This window comes from Coturnix japonica, chromosome 3, assembly GCF_001577835.2.
Source record: "Coturnix japonica isolate 7356 chromosome 3, Coturnix japonica 2.1, whole genome shotgun sequence".
Classification (NCBI taxonomy): domain Eukaryota; kingdom Metazoa; phylum Chordata; class Aves; order Galliformes; family Phasianidae; genus Coturnix; species Coturnix japonica.
In genome coordinates this window covers 60,752,533-60,779,908 of record NC_029518.1, presented here as the reverse complement: position 1 = coordinate 60,779,908, position 27,376 = coordinate 60,752,533, and the positions used below count along the sequence as shown (strand labels likewise).

General features: G+C 36.6%; 1 protein-coding gene and 1 long non-coding RNA gene across 4 annotated transcripts in view; one reads left to right on the top strand and one right to left on the bottom strand.

The window, feature by feature from the left end:
* The window catches only part of FIG4 (FIG4 phosphoinositide 5-phosphatase), a 59,139-nt gene extending 34,823 nt beyond the window's left edge, over positions 1-24,316 (top strand). For 2 of the 3 annotated variants that reach the window (XM_015858713.2, XM_032443322.1), the window contains exons 16-23: positions 23-161; positions 2,071-2,129; positions 2,689-2,836; positions 3,653-3,736; positions 7,750-7,945; positions 9,644-9,726; positions 12,095-12,184; positions 23,610-24,316. In XM_015858713.2, coding sequence (XP_015714199.1) covers positions 23-161; positions 2,071-2,129; positions 2,689-2,836; positions 3,653-3,736; positions 7,750-7,945; positions 9,644-9,726; positions 12,095-12,184; positions 23,610-23,787 — 977 coding nt within the window. In that variant the 3' untranslated portion in view covers positions 23,788-24,316. Of the gene's footprint in view, positions 1-22; positions 162-2,070; positions 2,130-2,688; positions 2,837-3,652; positions 3,737-7,749; positions 7,946-9,643; positions 9,727-12,094; positions 12,185-18,022; positions 18,177-23,609 lie in introns of those variants that run through there. The other variant, XM_015858714.2, reaches the window with a different exon arrangement.
* LOC107311848 lies at positions 4,726-24,711 on the bottom strand. Its single transcript, XR_001554276.2, has 3 exons — positions 24,340-24,711; positions 7,262-7,320; positions 4,726-5,124 (listed from the first exon to the last, which is right to left on the bottom strand). It is a non-coding gene; the product is annotated as an uncharacterized LOC107311848 (long non-coding RNA).
* Between the last annotated feature and the right edge of the window lie 2,665 nt (positions 24,712-27,376).

Here is a 27,376-nt window from a genome sequence, read left to right as displayed (position 1 = left end):
AACTGTACGTCTTATCTAACAGATGCAGACAGGCAAGAATCTATCAATCTGTTCCTTGGAGTATTCAAGCCTATGGAAGGAAAGCCTCATCTCTGGGAACTTCCAACTGATTTTTATTTGCATCACAAGAACACTCTCAGTCTGTCACAGACCAGGCGAAGGTATTTTGATGTTCTGTTTTTTGTTGGGTGTAGCTCTAATAAGATACGTGCTGCTAATGAAATAATTTAATCAGCTTGTTGAAACTTTCCTTTTTTTTTTTTTTTTCCAAATAACTACTGAATTTTAAGCTTTTGCAAGCATTTTACAAAAACCAACAACAACAAAAGAAAATAACCTTCATCAGGAGATTACACAAAGTGTCAGATGTTGCTGCTTTGAAGGATTTGCTTTAGCCTATTATATTCTTGTACTGAAGGAAAAGTCTCATTTAATACAAAATAGTCCAGCAGTGTGAAATACTTCACAATTATATGGATGTACAGCTATTTGTGTTCTATTAAACTGTGTGTAGGCGTCTTTTCGATGGTTAGATTTATTAAGTCAGTATGGTATTTGGTGTTCTTAATCAGCACAAACTTTGGTTATATTCTCATGCAGTGCCCTTGGACTGCAGATGTGTTTACCAGGAAGCCTGTTATTTGTTACTTTCCTTTCAGCCATGTCTGGTCTATTTTGATGATTTATTTATTTATTTATTTTCATTTGCGTCCTGTTCTAGTTGTGCAGTAGCATACAGAAATAATAGAGCTAAAGCACAAAAATTATAGAGTAACTTTTAGAGCATTGCTTTAGAACATGAAAATGGTTTAAGCAAGGATTGTTAATACTGTGTCTAAAAAGGTTTTTCCATTTTAAGACTAAGGACAGCACTAGACTTGTTACTACATTATCTGTTTTATGAATTTTGTTGCTTTATATTTCTGTTCATTCTGTGAGTTCCATATCACAAATGATAGGTGTGAATATCTGCATTTGGATTTTTGTCCAGGGAAGAGTCCAGCTCTGTCCTGGTTGGCTGCTTATTCCATTAATGCACGTGGCAGCCAGCATGTGATACGACAGTTTCTATATTTCAGTCCTTTTCATCTTCTGCTGATGATAGCTCATATTAGCAATGCAACTGAGTGCTAGTTTAGATATGAGAAACACATAACGGGTTCTGGGCATTATTGTATGTCAATGAATTAATCTGAACCAAATATAATAAGCAGAGAGCAAGGGGGAAAAAATTGTGTTTGTTTTTATTAAACTATATTGCAAGACCTTCAGATAACTTCTTCCTGTCTGTGTAATGGAGTCCTTAGGTGGAGCAGCTAAGGAAATAATGAAATCTCATAATGAAAACAAGGATATAGGAAGAGAATGAAGATGTTTCCTGTCACTGAAAGCTTACTGGATAGTCTTTGTTTTTCCTATACTGCATTTGCCTCTGTATCAGATGGAAAAGATTTCATGATTTCGCACGTTACTTTTATATTATTTGCAATTCACATGAGAGGACAGTGAAGATGGAAAAAGAGGCTCTCTTTAGTCACATTACTTGTTACAGAATCTTCTAGTTATGTTTATTATGATAAATGGCTTTCATTTCTCTTTTCGTAAGTTTTAGGATCTAAATAACAACTAGTGATTGGGTCGAGTTTGAAGTCTGTCTTGCTCAGGTTAAAACAAAAAAACAAAAACGCAGCATACAAAGTATGCTTACAACATTGCCTTGTATTTTCTTCTTTTGTTGTTGTTGTTGTTTCTTTTCTCCTCCAGATATCTTCTGTATGTTCTAGGAGCTTGGTTTTTCAATACTATAGGTAGGGCACTTGAATTACGTTTAGTTCAGTTCTGGGTTGGACTTCATGTGGTTATATTTCATGCCCTTGGTGCAAAGTCATAGGGTAGGAATCTATTGAGAGCATCCATCTGAGGATAATTCTTTACTTCCTCTCACATTTGATTTATAAGGAACTGTTTACCAGTGTGACTCTGTATGGCTGGGTAGCTGCTATGTGCAAATGTTTAGATTGGATGTAAGACCGAATCTGTATCAATTGTATGTTTGCATTTCCCATACAGCTATACTTATTGGTGGACGACAGGTGTGCTAAAGCATTTACCTCTTCCTTTTGATGAAGGTAGGAACTTTATTTGCTTCTTGCTTCAGGAGTATCTTAAGGAAGTTTTAGTCAGTAATGCTTCGTAACTCATTTTAAGTACTATGTATTTTTTCCTCAACAATGGGATGAACAATGGGATGCAGGATGCAAGAGATATCTAACTCTACAGTTGAATAATTAAGTAATACAAACGTGTCTAAAACCTGACCTCCATATGTTTATGTGTTTATGACAAACATTATTCCTGTTTTTTTTTTCCTTTCTTATTAAAATGTATATATAGTCTATGTTGGTGATAATATTTCTGTTGTAGATAAGGATTAACTACTATGTCTTATTTCTCTAAGTTACTTTGGAGGCTATTTTATGAGGAATTGTCTTCAGCAAGAAACGTCAATTTATGGTGATTGATAATGTGTATTTATTAAAGATGTGCTCTGCATCTCTTTTATATCGTATTTTCTTGTCCTAGATGGACTGTGGCTGTAGAAAAATGTTGAGTAGAGTGGATAAGTAATCAGACAACTGCAGAGTCAGTCACGGTTGGTAAAAGAAGATTACTTTTTCCTTTCCCCAGTGACATGTGCTGAAAACAGACGCAAATTAACAGTGAAGAAATTCCACAAGTATGAAGAAGAAATTGATATCCATAATGAGTTTTTTCGGCCATATGAATTGAGCAGCTTTGATGAGACCTTCTGCTTAGCAATGACCAATTCTACACGGTATATTTGAGTTGTTTTGGGATTATAAATGCTTAACTGGAAGTTGATCTGGTGTGAATTAAATGTGCATTTATTTGCTTAAACCTGGATGACATGCTAGATTTTTTTTCTTTTTTAAGCCTCAAATTTAGCAAAATTCTGGAAGTTAAATCATAATGCTAAAATGGAAAAGCGGTGCTCAACCATGCTCAAAACTTCTGACAGGATAGCACTTAATTAATTTAAAATTATTTTCCACTGCAGCATCTAATGTTTAGGCATGTGAAGGCTGAGAAACGGGCTTTTCTCTGAGGATTCATTGGGTCATGGAAGGTACCTCCAAAGCAATTGCTTTGAAATCGTTCTGCTTGAATTTTACAACTGCTTTTTTTCAGTTCATGTGATTCTTAAAGCTGGCCTGATAATTTTTGTTGGCAGCAATCAGACAGATATTCTAAGCATAATCTTAATCACGCTTTAGCTAATGACTTCCAGACAGATTATGTTTCACGTAGCTTTTTGACCCAATTTGAGTGTTGGCAGCATTTTGAAAACAACGTATGTGAGTCATAGGGCTTCTTCAGTACAGGATTATGCTATTGCTCTAGCCTCTTTGGCAAGTGGCAAAATATGCAGCTGTTTCACAAAGCTAAATGATGCCATTGAGAATCTTTGAAATTCTGAGGGGTTCTACGTTTATGTAACTTGTAATGGTGAATTGTTTTTCATGCCTGTTTTTTATTTCAAAGGTAGATGTTAGGATTGGCTGTTCTAGAAAATGTACTGGTTTTGTTTTGAACTTTACTTACTGTGAGATTTTATTTCCTCTTTTGCCAGGGATTTTATGCCTAAGAATGTGGGGATTGATCCAAGTCCATTTACTGTTCGTAAACCTGATGAAACTGGAAAATCAGTGCTGGGGTAAGTTAGAAATGACAAATCTTATTCTGATTTAATAATAGTGAAATTGTAACAAAATGATTGAACACCGTGTGCAGTGTATTCTCTTCTAAATGGCAAATAAAAAAAAATAAAAAAAAAATCATTGTCGGAGTACTGTGGAAATGTACCTAATCATACCTAATTTTAGTTTTGTACTTAATGTACTTAATGCTGGGAATTCTTTATTCAGGCTTGTTTAATCTTTTCTATTTAAGTGAGGCCTGTAAGTTAGTTTTCTCTAGAATGAAGATACAGAAGCTGTTCAAACTTGATCATCTCTTGGTACCATTATTGTCTATTATTGAATAAATCTTATATAAATAGAATATAGAATCATAGAATATCCCAAGTTGGAAGAGAACCACAGGGATAATGAAGTCCAACCACTGGCACCTCTCAAAAGTCAAACCATATGTTTGAGAGACTTGTCAAACATCACGTGTTTTGTTGTATTATTAAAAAAGTTAAAATGCTTCTGTAAGTTATCATTCATTAAACTGGCTTATTAAAAGATACAGATACTATCTTCAAACAGCAGTAACTGCCAGTTTCCTCTTAGTGTTTGATTAAAAATGTGAAAGTGCTACAGAAAAATATTTATTAAAACATGTATATAAAATTTACAAATTGATATAAAACAATTCCAAAACGGTTACTGAGACAAATGAATGTCTCATGTAGCTGCTTTTGAATCCTGAATTTGCTTTGTTCTTCTATGTATTCTATTGTTTTGTTTGATTTGCAATATCACATAAGGGCTATGAGGATTATCCCTGAGCCACTTCATTCTCCCTTAGATACTTCGTATTAAGGAAGCCTTTTGTCAGTAATGATTAAACCTGTGCCGTCACAGTATAGTAAGTTCTTCTGAAAACTTAACGTTCTGTTACAAGCTATAAAATTTGACTGTGATAAATAACATCTGTCATGCTTTGACCCTGAGGGACTCACTGTTAATAAACATTGAGTGGTCTGGGTTTATCATTAGGAGACCGTGATTTAATTCTAGTAATGTTTCCTGGAAATAAAGAGAAAGACTGTCTTATAGTTATCCAGTTCATTTCTCCAATGGACTCTGAAAGTGTGGGTGCTTTTGAAGTCAAGCTTTGTTCTTTTCTTTTGGATTAATATTGGTATTTTGCACTAAATTACCTCCAGATACACCATGACATTCTTAATCTTTTGTATCTTTCTCAAGCTTTTTCTTGAACTCTCTGCTGTGACTTTGAGGGATTGTGGTAGGACAGTCAGCTGGGTCAGAGTCATGTTCCAGGACTCCCTGGGTATTTCTCATAAGATTTGCCACGCATTGGTTAGTGTACTGGAGTAAAATGTGGCTTAAGACTTACACCTTACCTTAGAGATGCCTGTTATGTGAGAGAGAGAGAGAGAATTTATTACTAAATGAAAGAATGCACCACTTTTTAAAGAGGATGTGAATGCAAAAAAAAAAGGAAAAAAACAAAACAAACAGACAAAAGCAAAGCAACATTTAGAGGCCTTTTCATTATTTTAAGAACTGTATAACATAGTGATATTATTGCTTTTCTTAAGTCCCAAACAACTGTATTTGTAAAATGGTCCTACTGACATCAGTAGATTCACAGCACTTATCAGTGGAATTCTGTGTTTTTCCAGGCATGTGGGACATGTGCCTAAATGTCCTGATCAGGCTGTGGTACCAGAATTGCATTTGTTTTATAATAGGTCAGAATTTTGTAGTTCCATGTCCTCCTGTTTGATTCCTCCGTTGTACTAGAAGCCTTTGTATAGAGATGATGCTACTGGTTCTTGACTAGAAAAAGGAAAATGATTTACCCATATCTAGATATCTTCTTCAGTAATAGCTTATCCAGACTACTGAATAAACCAAATCTATTATGATCCTCCTCTGGCTCATTTTTCAATCAGAGTAAGCATAAGGAAGTACCATTTATCTCCATCTCAGTATCTAGGAGTTAGAGTTGCAGCCCTGAATTCCTGTTTTGAAATTGCACATACTGCTGTGTGTTTGGGCTTGCTTTAGGGATACTGATTAGATTGTAGTGTTGCTCTCCTGACACTAGTGTCTACTAAAGTCTACTTCATACATCAGGTCTCATTCTACTTCCCTCTGTTTCCCATGTTGGTAATGATAGGTGCTACTTCTTATGTGGGGAAGCTTACTCTAGCTATTTGAAAGCACAGGGCTTGATGTTTCCCACAAGATGCAATGTACATGTCAAAGGAAACATGTCAGTGCAGTGTTCTTAAGTTGATTAATATTCCATTAGGCTTATCTGTCTGGCCAAGCACACCACATTCCCTACATACTGTGTGAACAGTTTGCCATACTCCATTGCATGGGCTTTTCAGTGTTTTAAAATAAAACTGAAACAAAGAGTTTTTTTGTTTTAAAAGGCTTCTAGGGATGGCCTTGTTTTTTTGTGTTTTTTTTTTTGTTGTTGTTGTTGTTGTTATTTTTTGTTGTTGTTTTTTTTTTCCAGCACCTTCTGATCTGCTGTGATCTTTCTGGAAGATTTAATAGTCTGTTTTCATCTGTCCCCAGGAAAATTAGATCTCGGCCTTCTTTTGTGTGTGTGTTGGCAGTGGGATGGGGATATCACTCTTATTAGTGTTTGGCTACTTGCTTCATTCTGCTCTTTTGTGATCTTCACCTCACTTAGAAAAGCAGGGAAGATAACCTACTTAAGCTTCTCTGATAAGAACACGGTATTTGTAACTTTCTGTACTTTTTTTCTTTAAGCAGATACCAGTTACTGCTGAGTCAGAAATTAAACTTACCTTTGTGGGCTTTTTTTTCTCTCTAAGGTGTTCATTCCAGCTGTAAGAATCCTCATGCATTAATGTACTTAGGATCAAGCAAAGGGTGATCTTGGATCAGTAACTTTCGTGAGGCCTCTTGTTTACATGTGTAGTTAAAACTTAGGAAGTTTAGCTAATTCACTACAGAGGCAAATCACTGTATGAGTTTGCAAATGTACAGCTCTATGACAGTCATAGAAAGCTCCAGTGGAACTCGAGTGACCTCCATGCCTTTGCTGCTGAGAACACTAGAGCTGTAACCTAGGGTTACAGAGGGTTGTTAGAGTTAGGGTAGTATGGTTAAGTTGCAGTTGGACTTGATGATCTTTAAAGTTATTTCCAACCTGAGAAATTCTTTCATTCTATGAACTTAACCAGGTTTGAGATGACTGAATACACTTGATTATTTACTGCATAAAGTGTAGGGTTAAACATATGCATGCAAGAGGCTCTCCTGTTGAGTCACAAGGTTCAGAGTGGACCCCCTTGCTTTCTGAACTCCTTGAACCACACAGGTAAGGAGCCTAGGTGCAGCTGAATCCACTCCTAGTCCCAGACTTGGTCAATGGTTTATGTCTACAGGATTGTGTGTGTGCAGTCAATTGAAGATACAATCTTAGCAAAGCTAACAAAGCTTACAGTCAATCTAAGATGTGATCTTAGCAAGGCTAACAAAGCCTGAAACAATTAGTCACTTACCAAGGATCTGTATTGGCAAGACATCTTGATGTCAAGGTTAAGTGCTCTCTCTGCACTCTCTGTGAGGGAGAAATGAATTGAGGGTTACCTATGGGTAGGATAAAAAATAAGGTTCTGATGAAGATTTGAGGCTGGAGAATAAGAAAGTTAGTGAAGTACATCCCCTTAGTCAGCAAGTGAAACAAAACCAAAAATGTCTCAATTTTTATGTATACATTTTAACGTGACAGCAGGGGAGAAGGATTTAAGTAAAGAGATGGAGAATTGGCAGAGAAAAGCTGGCATAATCCTGTGAGCACTCTTCAAATGCTCAAGAATAAGAAGAGATTGAAGAAAATTAAATCAATTAAGGGATTCAAAAGATGAGCAGCAAGTTGCTCTGCAGGGTAGAAATTCTCTTTTCCTCAAGTAAGCCAGTAACCAAAATTAGGAATTTCAAGTACTTACTATTAATGTCCTCCTAATTTCATAGCCTCTATCTTTTACAGGAACAAAAGTAATCGAGAGGAAACTGTACTGCAGCGCAAAACAGCTGCTAGTGCTCCCCCACCCCCAAGTGAGGAGGCAGTGTCTAGTAGTTCTGAAGATGATTCTGGGACAGACAAAGAAGATGAAGGTGCTGTTTCTCAACGTTCTACTCCGGTAAAGGTGACTGATGCAGGAGATAACACCAAAATCACGGAGGTAAGAAATATTGTGGTATGCAAGAAAACCTGAATTTAAAATTCACATTTTTTAATATTTTATAAGCAGTAAGAAGTATAGAACAAACAAAAGTGAGGCACAGAGAAATTAAATGATCTCCAGTAGATATTAGCAAAACTGGTGATACAGACTTTGCTATTCTTATTATCGTGTAAGCATCTTCACCTGCACTACACATTTCACACAGCTTAAAGAGGAAAATAGCATTTATAAAGAATGAAAAATGATGTTGGACACTTACAGTACTTGAAAGGGGCTCAGGTCAGGTGTAGTCCGTACAAGATATATCTACTGTAGTATTGAACGGCAGTAGTTAGTTCAAAGTGGTAGTATACTTCTGATCATTGCCCCTTACCATGCTTTGACTCATATCACAGTATGGATCTGAAGGCCTGAGCTCTGCCTTCAGTCTGACTAAATCACACCCTGATTTATCTGCAGAATTTTAAATTGTTCCTTTGTTAAATGGCCTGAATTAGGGAAAAAATGAATAAATAAATAATGAAAAGTTTACAATAAAATAACTATGAAGTTGTTTGGTATTAATTTTGGAGATTCTGGGCCAATTGGCCAATAGAAGTGCATTTATTTCTGTGTAAGTACAATGTTACCTGAAAACTTTCCATTGTGGCAGGAAAACAGAGTACCGGTTTTCCAGCAATACACATTGTTCATAGATGATTGCTTTAACAGAAATCCAACCCTATTTTCTTCATGATTCTTACTACTCAATGGCTGAACAAGATATTTCTCTTCAAATTTTCCATCTATAAATTGAATGCACTTTAATGCTGATACCTCAGATACGTCTTCAAGAATTTTAAGATGCTTACATGAAGGATACATTTAAATACCAATTAGCAGGTAGCATTGGCTTCTAGTGGCTTACAGTTGGAGGAATTGTTCTGATTTTTGTTAATGCATGTGAAGACATATTTTCCATTTTTATTGCAACTTTTCATGCATCAAATTTTACTTATAATTTACATTGCTGATTTTTCTTTTTGCTTACTAAAATGGTAGTGCTGAAAAGGATTACCTATTGAGTTAGGCTCTGTTTAGTTCTCCTATTTTTAACTAAAAGAAAGTTACCTATTTTTGTAGTTGACACGCTTGCAATTGCATGTGCCTTATCAGTAGCCCCCTGAGCTTACCACTGACAATAGAGAGGTATTCATAGGTATTGACTTCTCATTATAGCTTTCTGAGAGACAACGTAACTTGTAAAATAAAAATAGTTTTCTGTTTTATTGAGGACTATAATTATTTCAGAATTGACAAAAGGAAATATGAAAGGAAGTGTGGGAGCAGGATCTAAACCAATATAGTTCATTCTATATTGAATTTCCACATAATACATACATCTTTATGTGCTCTATTAATTTAAATTCTTGATACCTTCTTTTTTTTTTTCTTTTTTTTTTTTTTTCTGACAGGATATCTTTCAAGAGTGTTTTACCTTTTTATTGAGCAAGTGTCTTGGAGAATATTTTTAGGAAGTGATTTTTATTTAATACAGTTTGCACAAGCTAAAGTTACTGTGTATGTGAGAAACTTGTTTGGTTTTGCCTGCACTTTGAATTGTCAGATTTGGAAATAACTTCTTTCTTGAAAGCAGAATTGTGTTTAGAAGTTGCTACAGTGTCCTCAGTCTCAATCTTTGCTCTTATGTTTCAGAATGTAGTTCAGTCTACCAGAGACATATATGGAGTTAATCTTTCAGATGTTCCTTCTGAGGATGATATCACAATCTATGCTAGGTGAGATACATTTCCATTTGTAATAATTAAAAGGTGATTTGAGGTGATTAAAAAAATCTTGTCAGAAGCACTTCTTTTGATTAAACATATTTATATTTTATGTTTTAGACATATGGGCTGCCCAGGGAGATGGTGGAGTTGTTCAAGGAACATTTAGGCGTTGTGTTGAGGGACATGGTTTAGTGAGAACTGCTGGTGATGGGTGGATGGATGGACTGGATGATCTTGTAGGTCTTTTCCAACCTTGGTGATTCTGTGATTCTGTGGTTTGGTTATATCCAAATAGCTTTGTTTTTTTTAAAAATCAAATTATTTTCAGATGTCTGTTTCAATTCTGAATTCCGTGGAAGTAATGCCACTGTCTTCAAATGCAACATGGAACTTAAATGAAAGATACTTCAATAGAAGTATCTGTTACTTAATATATTACTAGCAGTATTCCTGGTGTAGGGTCTCAGCAGTAAAATAGTCAAAGAAAGTAGGTAACTTGCTGTAGGGGCATGGGTATTCAGATGACAGGCCATTCTACTATAGGCTTCAAGGAGAGGACAGCAATCAGTTTAGCTGTTGCCATTATGTAAGTTACATGTAATGGCAGCATACAGACTCATGTGATGTGGGTGTATGTATCTATATATAAATACATATATGTAGCATGAAGTGTAGTAATATTGTGCTCTGCGTTTTGAACTGCATCACGCTGCCACTTGCTCTTAATAAATCATTTTGTGATCTTGGACCATACATACAGGAGATGAGAGTAACATAGAGCATATTGCAGGACAGAATACAGCTCTTCAGGCGGTCCAGCAAGTTCCCTCTCACTTCCTGCACTTTGTTTTAAAGTGCTACAATGTGAGGCAGCATGCTGCACAGCATGTGCAGGATCTTCTCAGGAGCTGCTGGCTTACTGTGAGCAGTTGCAGATGGGAGCTGTGCAAGTATCAAGATACCACCTCCCACCTCCAACTAAATTCTAGCAGCTACAGAAATTTCTGCTTTTATTTCAAGGGTAATTCAGACTTTTGTCCTATATTTGGTAGTTGTGACTGTGCCTGCAGGTGTCTTGAATGGCCAACTCCCACAGAGCAACGAGTAAATTACTAGTGTGTTTCTCCAGTGAAATACAAAGACTCTGTAGTATCAGGAGCTCTGGCTCTGAATTTGTGTAACCTCACGTATAACACAGGCTATGTGATGGTTATTCTAAAAACAGGCCTTTAAGCTATTGTTCTCATATTTACTTCTCAATTTTGCAAAGTAACAGTGAAACCAAACGGAATCTGGTTCATATCTTTTTCTCCTGAGACAGAAATGAGTTTGAAACTTCTGAAATTTTATTAACCAAAACTGAACTAGAGTGATTTCAGTTACAGATGAACTATAACAGCAAATGCTGTTGCCAAGAGAGCAGTTGCTTATGCAAGACACCAGGAGTGCCAATTGATTATATTAGCTTAATAAACTCATGTTTCAAACACCTGATCAGACTAGGGCATTAATGGGATTTGAAAAATGTTCAAGAAAACCTCGTCACCTCAGAAGAAAACAGTATGTTAAAGGGAATAGCTGTGAAGCATGCAATGAAGTGAGCTTCTGTGCACTTGTTTTTGTTATCTAATGTGTAACAGCAGTGACTATCATATATTTGTAGCTTTATTATTTCTTTTTGTGAGGGCAGTTCTATTTCAATTTGATCTTTTCTGATTTGATGACAGTTCATTAATCCTGACAATTATTCTCTTTAGGAATAGTTACTTCACTTGCACTCTTTTGTGCTTTGAAATGCCTTTTATAGCTATTTCTTATGTGGTGTGTAATTTGAAAGTAGTACATATGAAATGGGTGGAGGAGGATCTAGGAACACTTAGATCATGTCACACAGGGATGTGCCCAGGTGGGTTCTGAATGTCTCCAGAGAAGAAAAGCCCACACCCTGTCTGGGCAGCCCATTCCAGTGTACTGTTACCCTTCCTGTGAATGAATTTTTTCTCATGTTTATGTGGAACCTGCCGTGTTCCAGCTTGCACCCATTACCCCTTGCTCTATCATTTGGATGCCACTGAGAAGAGCCTGGCTTCATCCCCCTGACCTCACCACTTACATATGTATAAACATTAACGAGGTCACCCCTCGGTCTCCTCTTGTGCCCCATGGAATACTACATGACAGCAACTAATAGGCAAACCTTTTCCAAGCTAGACGAAGCTGCAGAATTCTCACATACACCTACTGTGTAGTTTTAAAAATCCCTTTTGTTTACTCCAGAAGTGGATTATGATCACTACTTAAAGACTTGTTGTTTGTGCCATTTGGGGAGATATTGCTTTTACATTTGATTTGTTTTCTTATCAACTGTTTCTCACAGGTTTGTTCAGCTGGGACAGAGTCAACACAAGCAAGATAAGAGCAACCAGCAATTTTGTTCCAAACATCAGTTGGATAGGGTTATAAATTTGTAAGTATTCTTCTTTTTTCCCTTAGCCTATTTCTTTTTACTTTTTCCATTAGACCTATAGAAGTTTGTCTGGTAAAATTTATGTTAGACTGTTAGAGAGTCAAACTTCTGTTGAGGATTCAGTGCGTAGTGTGAAGAATCAGGTCCTGACTTCTCCCTTGTGACATAAATTCTTACCAGTCATGATTTGCAGTTATCTCTATGCAAAAAGCTGAAGTCACAGAGTGTAAAAGACAATTCTTATTGCTGTGATTGCTTTTGAAAGAGATAGATTAAAAGAGGTTGATTGACTTACGTATACTTCATAAAAAAACTGAGAACTCCAATTCGGTCTTTAGACTGCAGACATCTGAGTTTGTTCTGAGAAAGCTATGAATGCCATATATTTGTTTTAACGTACAATTATGGAGTCTTGAGAGGTCAAATGGGATATTATTGTTTTTCTCTAATGGATGACCCAGTGTTGGAGAGGGTGGGGCAAACGAGGAGTGGATTTCTGCTTTGTTTCACACTTGTATCTGTGTCAGTGAAGTCAGCAGATATGTGGTAGCTTAAATCATTATACTGTGCACTTTAAGTAAAGAACATGTTGAGTTTGCATTTTCTTCAGAAGCATCTCCATGGATTTTATGGTTGTCTGCTTTTTGTTATACAATGATTCCATGCATTAGAGCTGGTGAGGCATATTTTTTAATAGATTATTTGTTATAACAGGTAAATTTCTTGTTTGTACCTTGCTCTGAAAAGGTAGGTAGGTTGAAAAGGAAAATCAAACTCCAAATGCTTCTTACCAGTAAAATACTTCTTGAGTAATTTAATGCCAAAAGACTTGTTATGGAGGTCACATTCGACAAAGTAAGACAATTGAGGTAGGATGGCAGGAGGATCACTCTCTAGGATTATCTGCCATATAGAATAGATCCCATGTTTCCTTTATTCTTTTAGTTTTCCATTAATACAAATTAAAGTTATAATAAATGCATCCATTTAATTTATACCAAAATAAGGAATGTAGCTGTGATTATGAATCACTGTACACAGAGTATGGGTCGCTATCACTGCACAGTAACATCTTCTAATGAGACTTTGAATCATTTGAATCTTTTCGTAATGATAAAAACAGTGGATTGTGATATTATCCAAATATCATACTGTCTTGATATTTATATGATCAGCTCCTGACTTCACAGTTGATACCTCCTGATACGATAGGTTTTCCTATGCTAGTTTTTTTTTTTTGCTTCTGTTTTGACGTATGTGATTTTCTGCCTGTCAACACAGTTGCTCCATAGAACTACAGACCAGTACTGCAATCCATTGATTTACAGTCACCTTCGCTTTGTTTCCTGTACTGAATAAGTGGGGAAACTCTCAACATGGCACTCATCCAGTCAGGGATAAAGAACTGGGAGTGTCTAAAAGGGGCTGAGGGAGCAGGATAAGACAACAGATTTAAAACTTCATCAGTTTTAAAAACTTTAACATTGTCTAACATCAGTTTATAGTCATTTGATAACGTGTACATTTAAAATATGACACCATTGTGCATGGTTTGTCATAAATAAGCTTACACTTTGTAAATGAATGCATCTGTAGTTTCATAATGGAATACAGTTTGCCAGCTTGCTACTTTAATGTAAAACTGTTTTTAAAATGAAAGGACAACTCTGAGTGTTTTGAAATGAAATGGTTATTAAGAAATCATTTTATAATAAGAAGAATATTTTTGCTGCTCGTAGAGGTGATTCTTTTTGTGTAGTTGCAAATCCTCCCAGCGTGCTTGTGACAGCTGTAGGAGATAATCATCCCTTTCTTGCCCCCTTAACTTAAATTATTCCCCATGCTATGCTGCTGTAAAATGAACACATTAAAGAGAATCTGTGCATATAATTGTGGTGGCATTTGGGCAGGTTCAGACAATTGGTTTTTAACTTTCCCTAGAGTAATTTCCATGTGTTTCTGAGTCGCGTTAAGTGTAAAAGTCACAGAGCACACAAAGCTGTTACTCCTCTGGAAATCATAGAGATTGTCTTTCTCTGCCAGTTCTACATTTTAAAAGCTTTAAAAACTTTGAAGTACTGTTCAGGTGGTGACAGAATCTTCTTTCAACATAGGTCATAAATGGAGCCATTCTTTCAAAGCATGTTGTTCAGTTTTGGGGAAAGGAAGCTTTCTCTCTGTGTGCTAACATTTGAATTGGTGCTCTGAACCAGAAATTTCTTCAGAGAATACTAAGATTAGAGTACTGTGAACATGCATTAAAACATATAACCTAAAAATAGTATGCACCTCCTCTGGATTAGAAGCAAAATGGACACTTGAACAAGGACCACAGTGATTCTTTGAGAACACTGTAGTACCATGCATCTGAAGAGAGAGAGGGTTTTTTGAGTACCGTGGTATAATTACTTCTGGCTCACATGATGTACCTGTACCTGGTTTCCTACTGCTCTTTGCAGGCTGTTATAAATAACTCTGTTGAAAAACATACTTTCAATCATTTTCCAAGTGATTTTATATTTATCTAGGAGTGCAAGAAATCTGATTTCCTCCTGAATGAGGAATGGGATGTTTTGATTCACTGTAGCTCTTCTGGAGAAGACTGTGGAATTGCTTTAATTCTCTTGTAGTAAAGACTAGCTGGTTGCATACATTGGTATACAAGGCGTCTTCAGTGCCTGCATGTATTGTGGGCCATGCAGAACAGCAGTAATACTTGCAGCAACCTTAATGAATCCAGATATATCCACTGCCCTGTTCGGATGCTGATGAAGCTCAAGCAGGAGGAAAATTCAGCGATATCTGCAGGATGGTCTAGGGCTGTGTTCTCCTTAAGCTTTTGAAAATGGACCATCTTCAAAGCTATATTGTCCATGTTTTCTAAATTCTCTTAATGTTAGATCTGTAATTTTATTTTAAATCAAGACTGCTTAGATTCTGCTTATCACACCTGTATTGATCATACATGACTGATACTGAGTAGCAACTATTATATGCGAGTTAGATTTTAACTTTGCTCAAGGAGCTTTTTTACTGCTTTTTTGTTTTGTTTTTACTACTTTTTTTTTTTTTTTTAACTGCTTTTTGTTTAACTGTGGTTTTTGTTTTTACTGTTTTTCATGGGCTTTTTTACTGCTTGTGTCCAGGTAAAGGAAATGAGGAAAATTTCGATGAGCAATGAAACATCCTGCATTTTCCATTTCTTTTAGCCTATTGACTGTTTTACTTGAGCCTTTCTTACCTGTTAATATCATGTAGAAACTTAAAAATACAGCAGAACACATAATTATCATTCAGTGTTTTACAGCCCTAGTTATTTTTGGAAACAATTTCATCCATTTGGAGAAATTCTCTTGTTCATTCAGTACTTCCTTATGTATTTGTTAGTATAAGGTCTATTTCTTGGAAGATTAGATGAAAAAAGTTGTGCTATATTTGTTAAGCAAACATGCCATTATCACTTCCTTATAATTGCGCAAAAGAAACAGTTGTAGTTTAGCTTGTTCATCATTCTGCGTATTCAAATTCTAGGAGTTCTTGGATGGAGTGGGGTCCTTATTGTTGAAAGGCAGAAGTAAATGAATACATAATCTGTAGTTGGTTTAGTAGGTTGATTTTTTTTACATTAAACCTATGCTAAGTATCCTAAATGGTTTCTTGGCAGTGCTGTGGAAACAAAGGCAAATCAAAATGCATTCATAATTAGTCAACAAGTGACTCTGAAAATTACTAGTTGTCATGGCTTCTTAACCAAGCCGGTAATTTGATCAGGCAGTGCTTTTTTTGCATTCTGTACTTCAAATTAGCACCCTAATTTGTTGTTTCATGTCAGATAGAATAAAGTTTCACGAATTTCAATAAAAACATTTATTCACAAGTCAAAGAATTCTTATAAATATTTATAAAAACATAGGTTAACAAACTTTACATTTTTATTTGTTTACACTATACTTAACTCACAAGGACTTCTTATCTAGTTGCTGTTAAGTTTGGGTTTTGTTTCCCAGGGACTTCGGGAAAATAGTTTAAAGTCCATGTGATTCAGATCCTCATGTATGTAGGAAGAATAATCTTCTCTTTCATCTGTTCTGTCATCACTGAGCTCTGAGCTTTTCAGAATAGAAAGTCTAGATTAGATTAGACTAGCATTTTTGGTAGACTTGTCATCTGAGATGCTGAATGTTATATTGCCAATAAAGCCATCAGCATTTATCTGATTTAATCATCATTTTCCATTTGTTTATGCATGTCTGCTTAAATTAAAAAAACTAAAAACACCAGAATTTAAATGTTTATGCTTGATGTAAGTTCTCCCTTTCCAAAACCAAACACAGTGTTCCCTTTCTTTGCCCCCACCCCTCTGTGTGTGTTCTTTGGGTAGTTGCTTTTTTTTGTCATGACCTACCTCCTGATCCCTTTATATATAATCCTTAAATGTTGAATCAGCAAGGTCAGCTTAAGTCATCCCTACTTAAAAGGCTCCTCAGAGATCACCCTTCTGTATGAGATGTTCTCACCTTCTCTCAGATTCCTTTTTGGCACCACAGAGAACCTACTCCTAATGTAGACTGTGAAATTCTTATTGAAGTGTTTAACTGTGTAAAGAGACATTCTATGATCATTATGGTCCTTCTCAACCCAGGCCATTCTGTGATTTTATAATTCTGTTATTAAATGAGAGGATTGTACAAGCATTCTGTAAACATTTACAGTTTAATATGTGTCTAGTAATCAAAACTGGCATACGTGAACCTACAGTTCTTTCAGGATATTTTTAATATGTTGAAGCAAGTAGGTGGAAAATTGAAATTTAGTAACTAAATGGTCAAAATGACATTTGCTTTGTCCCAGTTTCTTCAAGTCTTAGGAAATGACTTGACTCACTCGTGCTTCAGAAATGTCATGTCTTTAGAAACAAATCAATAAATAGAGAAGACATCAAATTACTGTAGTACGTTTTGGTTTGGTTTTTGCTGTTTACTTCCTAGTGGACTCTACAGGCCAGCTACATTTGATTAAATGACATCTTTTCAATGTTAGATGGTGACATTGTTAAGTTTGTACAGTTTGTTAGCTTCAAATGCTGTTTGCTAGATTTCCAGCTTAAATGCTCTAAAAAAGATTAATAAGTAACTACAGAAGCTGTGGATTCTTTGAAAAATATCTACTTTACAAACATCTAGATATAAATTCAGATGGACTAGAATGTGATACCAATTCTGAAAACACCTATTGTAATGTTCATAATCAACTAGAAGTATATGATAGAGATGCTGAGGATAAACTATCACTGTTGGGGGAAAAAAATATTAGAAGTTAAAGTTGAAACTCTACAGTATTGTCCATACAACTACCACTAAGAAAATAAAATGCTGATCTGGTGAGAGGATATTAGTGAGTCATGAGCTCTTCAGAAGACTTTCATCACTTTTGAAGCAAGAGTTTTTGTTGTTTAAGAGAAGCATGAAAGCAGCAAGCATTTTCTGAATTTTATCTTAATCATATAGGCAGGTAACTCACTTGCATTTTTAATATTAATTTACATTCTGTTGTAGTACCACAGAATGCTAAGATTAAGAAGCCTCAACAGGAATTACAATAATTTAAAATAAGGAAGAACAAAAATATTGTCAGTGGAATAAGATTTTTGCAATCTCATGAGCTATATGTCTTTAATTCTAGAAGAACCAAATCTGATGCAATATAGCAAATTCTGTCTACAACGGTGAAATATAATTTAACTTGATTTTAGATATGCAGCCAAACTCTGTGGATGACCAGTGACTTTATATTACCATAACACAGACATAAGCAATATGCATTGGCTGTGTTTTTCAGAAATGACTGGCTGCAGTACCAGGAATTTGTGATGTTTTTATCCTTTACCTTTTATAAGGTGAGCATTTATTCTCTCTCTACAAGAAATAGAGTTCTAAGAGTAGAAACAAAGTTTAGATTGTATTCTCAGCTGCAGTAATCATAGATAAAGGGAACTAAATTTCAGTGCTCAAAATTGGATCACAATTTTATCTGCTTAGGAATTCATGTGATTCGCCCTTGAAGAGATACTTGTTGAAATTCCTCCCATAAGAGGCTTTTCTTCGCAAAATTTACATTTTTATCACTATTTCACATATATTGTTTCAGAAGTTAGTGATCAAAAGAACAATTCTAATACTGATTATAGAAGCAAGTGCACTACTCTGCAATTTAAAAGCCCTTACCAAATTTTTAATTAAATTGATCGCTATTTAGTAATTACATTATGAAAAACAGGCAATTACATTTTCATTTTAAAACGCTGCAGTTACCTTTCTGAGGGCACTATAATGTTGCTAAGAGACTCCTCAAAAACAAAGTAATATTTTATATGGAAAACACGAAGCAAAGCAGGAAATTTTACTGCATGCTTAACTACTGGAATGCTGGAACAACTGGTGAAAAGTACGGTTGTGGTATAGATGCTGCTTGCAGTGCCAGACTAAGCAGGAACTAAACTAAACTGGCATTGGCCAGCTCAAATGCTTCTCTGCTCTTTTGAAGATCCCAAAGAAATGTGCATCATCATGTGTTACTATTGAATGTCTTTAAAATGAGTGAGCCGGTCTGGCTTACTTTCAGCACTTCCCCTTTGTCAGCCAGCAAGAGTGTCATAAATAGCAAGGAGTTATCAGTATCCACCCTTAAATTACAAAGGGAGCAAGAAAGCTGTGGTTGTAGACCTTGTCTTGGAAGCAAGGAAGATTATGACAGAAGTCCCTTAAATTAATGGGAAAAGAATTGAAGGGGTGGTGATATGTAAGATATTAAGGGGTGGATTCAGGGAGGTATAAAGCAGTAACAGTTTTCAGAAAACTGCTTAAAAGTTGGGAACCACTATACTAAACAAAAATAGCATGGGAAGAAACAGATTGTATCTTAAGGCATTTTACAGTCTGTCTGATAAGATTCATTGTTAAATCCAATCTAAGTTTATCATTAAAAGTTCAGAAAAGAGATGCCTTCAGGTAGCAACCATTCCCTTGACTGTTAAAGTACAACATAAGTCAAAAGGATTTCTTGACACGTTGCTAAATTAGCTGGTCATAATCTGAAATAGCTGTGTTTCCATGATTAGCTTCAGTAAAAATTTGAGGGCCAGATCACCGATCAAAGCTGTGTTTTGGATTTGAAATTGTGTTACATACTTTTTGGATATGTTAATGTTTGTAAATGAAGAGTGCAGTACCGTCTAAGGCAGCTTTCACTGAATAACAGTAAGGATTGGGGAATGCTTTGACTTCAGTTAGATGTGACATCTTTAGGGTACTGTAGTTGAAATACCTAGACAGTTAATCCATGCCATTCAGCCAAGCTCCAAGGAAGAACACAAATGTATTTATTCTAACTTTGCACTACACTTGTTGAAATCTCAATAATATCAGAAAGGATTGTGGTTTAGGCATCAAAACTTCTTGTGAGTTCAGTCTGTATCCTCAGTCCAGATAGTCAGAAAAACCTTTTATTTGCATTATTATATTAAATCTTTGCAATTTTAGTTTACTTTATATATATATATAAAATTATATATATATATATATATATATATAATTTTGTTAGGTAAGTTGTAGTTGTAGTCAGGAGGTATAAGTTATTTGATTAGTTTGGGAAGATGATCACAAGGGCTTGAAAGGGAATTTCTGTTGTAGTCTCACCTTGTTTAAAATCAGAAGTTTTGATGCTTTTTCTTCTGACTTTGTCCTTTGAGTCTATGTATCAAATAAGTGGAAAAATTTATGCTTAAGTTCTTAAAAATAATAATGAATTTAAACCATGCTATCACAGTATCACAGTCTTGTGTGGGTTGGAAGGGACCTTAGAGATCATCGAATCCAACCCCCGGGATTCGAGCCTCCTGTGTAGCAGAGCGGCACTTCTACCACTTGAGCCGCAGGGGATTCAAACCCGGGTCTCCAGTGTTGCGAGCGGCATTCCTACCACTGCACCACCGGTGCACACACTATTTTAGGTAATTCTAGATGTAATAGATTACCTATAACTTTTCCTTTCTTAGAAACTGAAAACAGTAGAAAAAAATGTCTTCTTTTAGTACAGAAGGAAAATATTTTCATATGGACTTATTTTTTGCAAGAAATCTAATTATCCAACTCTTCAACTCAGACATACAGTCTATGTGATGGAAGTTTGAAAGATGAAGTTAAATCTTTGTTTTAATAGATTTTTTTGTCTGACATTTGTCTGTTTTGACCAAGTTTTAATTCAGAGGTAGCCTTGTTATTTGTCATCTCTGGAAATCAACTGGTTGCTGTTATACTGTGAATATCATGTAGTTTTGAACGTCTGATATTCTATTTGCTGGTGTACTTAAATCTTTCTTCACATTTCTCTTCCAGTTGATTAAGAATCAGTGGGTCTTTTTCCATATTGACCTTACAAGCATTACCTCATGCAAGCATTACTAGCTGCTCATAGTGCAGCTAGAAGAACGTTCCTGTATTTTGTATATAGAAGGTCTTTGCCTTAATTGGAATTTTACAGTTCATTGAAGGCACAGTTCCCTGTATTTTCCCTTTTAAAGAGGACCTTCCCCACTCAGAAGTAACTTATTTCTTAAGGAGCACCTAGATAGTCAGTCATAGTTTCTGTGAAACTTAGCAAGATTCATTATGTATGAATCTTCATTGCTCTTGGCTTGATTGATGCTCACTTTTGAAAATAGTCAACTTTGACAGAAAGTTGCTGCTGTAATTTCTTAGCTGAGAAGTTTTGAGTACAAAAAATGTGTGCGTATACTGATATGGTATTTAACAATAGCATTCTCTTTTTCAGATGCTGGTTGTTATTCCAGTATGCTTTTAAGTAATGTAAGGTATTTAGAAAATTTGCCTTCAGTGGCTAACGTACCAGGCGGCAAAGGAAAAAGCTAGTTTAAAGAAAATCTGTGGTGTTAAAGTCAGTTCTGTTCATTGCATTATCAAAGAGAATGTAGTAGGCTTTGGAACTCTTCATAAATGACAAGATGATGAGGTTGATCAGAAAATAGCTAACGTATGAGGAGAGAGAAAATACATTTGGTTGTATAATAGTGATGCGGAGGAGACAAATAGAGGATGACTGTTCACCATTTCTTCCAGTTTAAGAACTACAAGTAACCGAGGCATGTAATCACAAATCAAAGGAATGTCATATCAGACACAACCAAGTAGTAGAACTTTTCCCTAGAGGATTCTGTGTGTCTCAGAGAGATGGTAGAAAAATGAGTGAACACCTTGGTAAATGCTTTCCATGAAACAGTAGTCCAGTTTTATCTCACATTTTATCTCTCTATTTTATCTCACATAGTTCCTACATTCTGGTTGCCGTGGCTGATAAGTATACCAGAGATGGGGTTATTCAGTACCTGTTTTGTTTTAATAAGATATTCTCGAGCATTGGTACCAGTTGTTCATGAAAGAGGATCCTAGGAGTCAAGAAATTTTGCTCTGAGGTCAAAGAAAAGTATTGATATATAAAAGTGTTCAGTGTATATGGTGATAAGAAAGTGTATCTGCAGTGTTTAAATCTTTGTTGCAGTGAATGCTTGGGCAGCTTTGTTTACGGAGAGTTTTATAAAGCAGTAGTTTGCTCATGCCTATCTAAAGAGTTAAATTAGCTTTTCCAGGTGAAATAAAAACTATAAATATATGAGAGCTGATTTGTGGCCCTCCGCTGGACTATTTCCAAGAGATCCCTGTCTTTTTTGTACTGGGGAGCCCAGAACTGGACACAATATTCCAGATGAGGCCTCACCAGAGCAGAGTAGAGGGGGAGGATCACCTCCCTAGACCTACTGGACAAGCTCTTTTTAATGCACCCCAGTATGCCATTGGCTTTTTTGGCTACAAGGGCACACTGCTGGCTCATGGTCAATCTGTCGTCCACCAGGACGCCCAGGTCCCTCTCAGCAGAGCTCCTCTCCAGCAGGTCTTCCCCCAGCCTGTACTGGCGCATGCAATTATTCCTCCCTAGGTGCAAGACTCTACACTTGCTTTTGTATATACATTTTGCTTATGAATATTACTTTCATAATAGCTACATGCTTTAAAAATGGAAATTGTTAAACATATACTTTGTGTTCATTAATTTATTATATATTGTGTGTAAATAGTTTTGTTGCTACTTTGTTGTTGATTTTGGAGAATGTATGGCTACTGAAAAATTTGGCTTGGAACCATCAAATATTTTAAATTTGAAAGGATGCCAGAGGCCATGTGGTCAAATCCCATGCCCAAAGAAGGACCAAATTAAGTTGCTTAGGATGACGTGCACCTGAGTTTTTAGTGTCCTTATGGAGTGGGGGTCTCCAGTCTCTCTGAGCAACTTGTTCAATGTTTGACAACCCTCACAATGGAAGAAAGTTCCCTTAAATGTGGTCAGAACATCCCACATTGCTGTTTCTTGCCCTTTTTGAAATCTGTCCTTTTATCACTTGCTCCAAGAAGAGGCTACTTCCATGCAACCTATAACCTCTCATTAGGCAGTTGGAGAAAGCCAAACTGAGCAAACCTGGCACACACAGCCTCTCATCCTGCATCAAGTGCTCCAGCTCTGAAATTATTTTGATGGCCTTTACTGAACTCATCCAAGTATTTCAGCATCTGCCTTGTACTGCAGAGCCCTAAGCTGGGCACAGTGCTCCAGACCTTATTTTATGAGTCCAGAGTACAGGGGGGACGCAGTCAGTTCTTGCTGCCTATGCATTTTTCCAGAGTTGTAGTGAGAAGGCCAGCTTCTGAGTCTGACTTTACAACAGTGCCTAGAAAAGTTCTGGTGTGCTCAGGTTCTTGGAAACTTTCAAACTGCATGTATTTCTCCTAAGATGAGTAGGTGTAAATATTAGGATTCAAAGAGAACGTGTACTGTATGAAGCTACTTAAAAGATAAGCTCAGGAGACATCAGCTGTGCCAGTGTACAAAGTGCTGTTGCCAACAGTCATCTGTTTCCTTACAGATAGATGGACATTTCTTATCTGATAAATCCTTTCTGTTTGTTGGTTTAGAAAGTAATCTCTTGCTTGTTATAATTGTTACTGAGTGGGTAGTTCAATGAAGTTTTCCCATTATCTGCTGTGATGTATGGCACAGATCAGCTCGGATGCCTACTAATGATAGCAGATCTGAGGAAGGATGGAAAAAATGAGGACAGAGTGAGGGAAGTACAGAAAGTATCCTGTAACATTATTAGTGACATCTTACCTAATTACCCTACTTGGAAATCAGGTCTTACCAGGCCTGCAGTAGTGGTAACAATCTAGGTGAATGGATTATTGACTGCCAGGTTACCTTTCCTTTGTCTCTCATGCATAGATTTCAAGGGAAATAAATACTTTAACTATGCAATTTTGTTTTACTTGAAGTTCCAAATATTCTGTGTGTTTTCTTTCAGAATACCGATCTCCTCCTTTTCTCAAGATAATATTTATGAAGTCCAGCCTCCAAGAGCTGATAGGAAATCAATAGAGATTTTTCATGCACACATTCAGGCTGGAAAAGGAAACATGCAGCCCTTGGGAAAAGATGACTTCTTCATGTACAGAGAGTACATTCGAAACAGATACCTCTAAATACAAGCTGGATTCTCACATCGAGTCTACAGTAGTGATAATAATTTTAGAAAGGAGCTCTAGTTTTGTTAGTTTGCAATAATAAAGTTATTTTCTTGAATTAATTACCTTACAATTCTGTTTACTGGTTTGCTGTTACACATTTATAGGATCGTGCTTTATATGAAAAAAATGATTTAATACTTGTTCTTCATCTCAAAGAGAAATGTCCATCTTAAGAGATTAAGTGAACAATCAGCATACTTGCAGTTGCTGGAAAGTATGTAGTGATTTATGGCAAAGAAATATCACATCTTTAGGGTTATGTCTTAATTTCTTACATCCTTGTGTTTGCTAGTGAAGTTGAAATGATTTGTACATATGAATCAGAAGAGAATACTTTTCTTCCTCTCTTCTATTACAGGAAACAACTCAACCAAGCATTTTCTGGTATTTCTTGAGATTTTTAACAAAATGTGTGCTTGTACTTTGCTGCTTTCTTAAACAAAAGAAAAAACTCTGTCTTAATAAAAATTTGCCCAGAGACTAAGTCTAATTTGTGTCAAAACTAACCTTTCCAGTGGTAGTGGCTACAGAATCCGTGCTACAGAGACGGTGAGAACAGCTTGTGAAGAATCATCATGGGCTTCTAGTAGGACTGTGAGGTGAGCCTCTCAGTGACATCACAAATGAGGGAGCGCTGCTTGGACTTAGGTGGGAGGTCCGAGACCACACTGTCACTTTACTGTATGACATGTGTCACCCCTTTGCACTGTATTTTTTCCCCATATTTGTGCTTCTGTAAGGCGCTTGCAAGTTCAAACCTACAACCTCCCCAGGAAATCAGTAAGCGGTGTATAGAGCCTGGATCAGCTGGGATGATCATACACAGCAGGTGGGTTTAGGCGACATCATGCCCAGCACTAGGTAAGAATGAAGAGAAGCAGGTATCTGAAGTAGGCAGTTTGCTTTGGCCTTGTGATCAAAGCGTTTCTCAAATATGAAATATAAAATGTAGAAACCCTGTGATTTATAATTAGAAGCTAAGATTTCCAACCCTGCTTTCTAGCCTTTTGCCTTGAAGAATACTGACAGCAACAGTAGCGTCCTTGACAGATGATGTTATTCCACGTGCTTTTACAATCTGTATTTCAGGATTTTCTGGAATAATTCCGAATAACTTATCTTGGGAATGTCAGCCAACTGCATGTACTAGATGTAGAGAACATGTTTGTGTTCATAGTTAATTGCTTGCAGGCCGCTGCCTCAGATTTTTGGCTGCACGCTGCAAGCATATTTCACATATGTTTGCATATCTCCTGCAGTAAGTAGCACTTCTGTCAGTAATTAAGCAAAAGAAGAGACAGAGTGGATAAAGGGAAAAGACTTAGGTTTCTGTGTGCAGCCTGTGTGCTTCACTGTATGGTCAGTGGGAGAATGTGGTACCTCAGGCTACCAAAAAATGATTGTGTCTGTTTCCATTCACTTTTGTTAATTGATTAGTATTGCCTACACAAATCCAGTTGTACCAAAGATTCCTAAGATGCTGCCTGTAAGTCTGCCTGCTTTATTCTGTACTTGTGATAATAAGATTCAGTGCTCAGCCACGTTAACAGTTCTCAAGAGATGCATCTGTTTCCCTTTCAGAAACTTAGGAAAGTATGTGTAAAATTAGTATAAAAACAAAAGGAATTGGCTGTATTGGCTGTGAAGAGTAACGTGGTCTCTTTTGACTTTATTTAATAATGATCTAATTTAATATTATGGTATATGGACAGGTACCACATTTCTCAGAGAAATATTTTATTTTTCACCCAAAAAGTTGCTTGCCTCAGTGTTTCTGAAGGGTACACTGAGATAGAATACCAAAACGTACACATTGAGTTAATGGCTTTGGTTTCTTTTCTTGCATGATTTCATGTGATTCAGGAGGCTCAGACACAGGGTTAGAGCTCTGTTGTTTCTGAGCCAGTGGTCTCTTAATACCAGTCCCAAAGCTTAAGCTGCATTCTGTGACCCTGTTCATACTGCTGATGCTTCTGCCCTTAAGAGCGACTGCCCTCTCTCTTGTATGTGTTTAACAAAACTAATTGAAGTTACCACTCTTGGTGGTAATGTAAAAGTAACATGAAAAGTAGCACAATATGTTATGAAGTGAGGTGATAAATTAAAATTGCAGCCCTTGCAAGTATTGGTATTCAGCAGTTACATATTGGAGTTCTTGAATCTGAGTGTTACAAAGAAATCTCTTGCAGCTGCTAATCAACCTACTAGAATCAGGCATAAGGGTACTGAGAAAAGATGTTGGATGCAAGCTTTGGAATTGCTGTATTTTTGGAGGAGAAATGCATGCTTGCTGCCATATCTGTCTGAGCTTTGTATATAACATTTGAATTCTTTTATTTTGAATATATCCATCTGTGAAGGATAGAGATAGGGGGATAAGATTCAGACAGATGTAATTCAGGGGTTACGTTCAAGGCAAATAATGAGCCCTCTGGGACAGCCCATACACATTTTCCCCATCAAGGAATAGCTGTGCTGCTTGTGCCTAAAGCCCAGTGTGGTTTTTAGGTGTTGCAGTCACACTACATGTCATGCTTATGGTCATCATCCCCGCACAGCACACAGCATTTATGAGATGGTGTGTGCAATGCAGCCTTCATATCCCTTCAAAAACCCTTGGCCTACAGAGAGGCTTCTTTTTAGTATTCTTTATTAATTTAGGTACTCCTTTATCATAAGGATATAAGGTCTTTTTTCACCCTGTTTTCTATTTTTGTGTAAATTTTTTTTAATTGTACTTCCCTTCCTCATTTTTTTTAAGTTTTTTTTTTTTTTTTTTTTTTTAATGGCCAATGGTTCAGAATCCTTTTGCTTACCCAGAACTGGGCCGCAAGCCCCAGTTTTCCCATAATATTCTTCTCTTCCTTTTACCCTCTGAAGTAAAACTCCCTGAATTGTGTTCTTTCATTGAAAAAAAAAAAAATACATAAAAGCCATGTTGCTTTCTGCAGCACTCTGTCTCCTTCCTCTGCCATCACCCGCCCTGCCTGCCTTCCTGCCTCCTGCAGTGGTGACAGACGTGTCTCATCTCTTTTGGGCTCTCTGTGCCTCAGTAACATATTTGCGAGGAGTGCTCTGCTCGGGTACAAGATGTGAGTAGTTCTTAAGCAAACTGTAGGCATTGCTTCAATCTTTCCCTGCATAGAAAGCCAAGAGCTGTTCTGATAGAGAAAGGGCATTTCAAGCAGTCCCTCCTGATCCCCTCTGGTCCTGCCATACCATGTCCTTCACCACTCTGCTTCTACATTTAACACATGTGCACCACAATAATCTGAGTGAAAATCTGCTCTTGCTGCAGACCTGGGAGGTCTATGACAACAGGCGTGCATGGTGGTTACCCTGTTTCCTACAGCTGCTGACAAACCTGTGAGCAATTAGCCTTGTGAATACTCACTGTGAGCATTCCTGGTCAGAGCAGCATTCCTAATTATTGCAGGCACACTCCACACAAAGCTGCCAGTGAGATGGTAAATCTAGAACTTAAATAAGTAAACCTGTGACCCCACTTTCACTCCAGGGCGTTTATTTGCCTGTTACTAACACG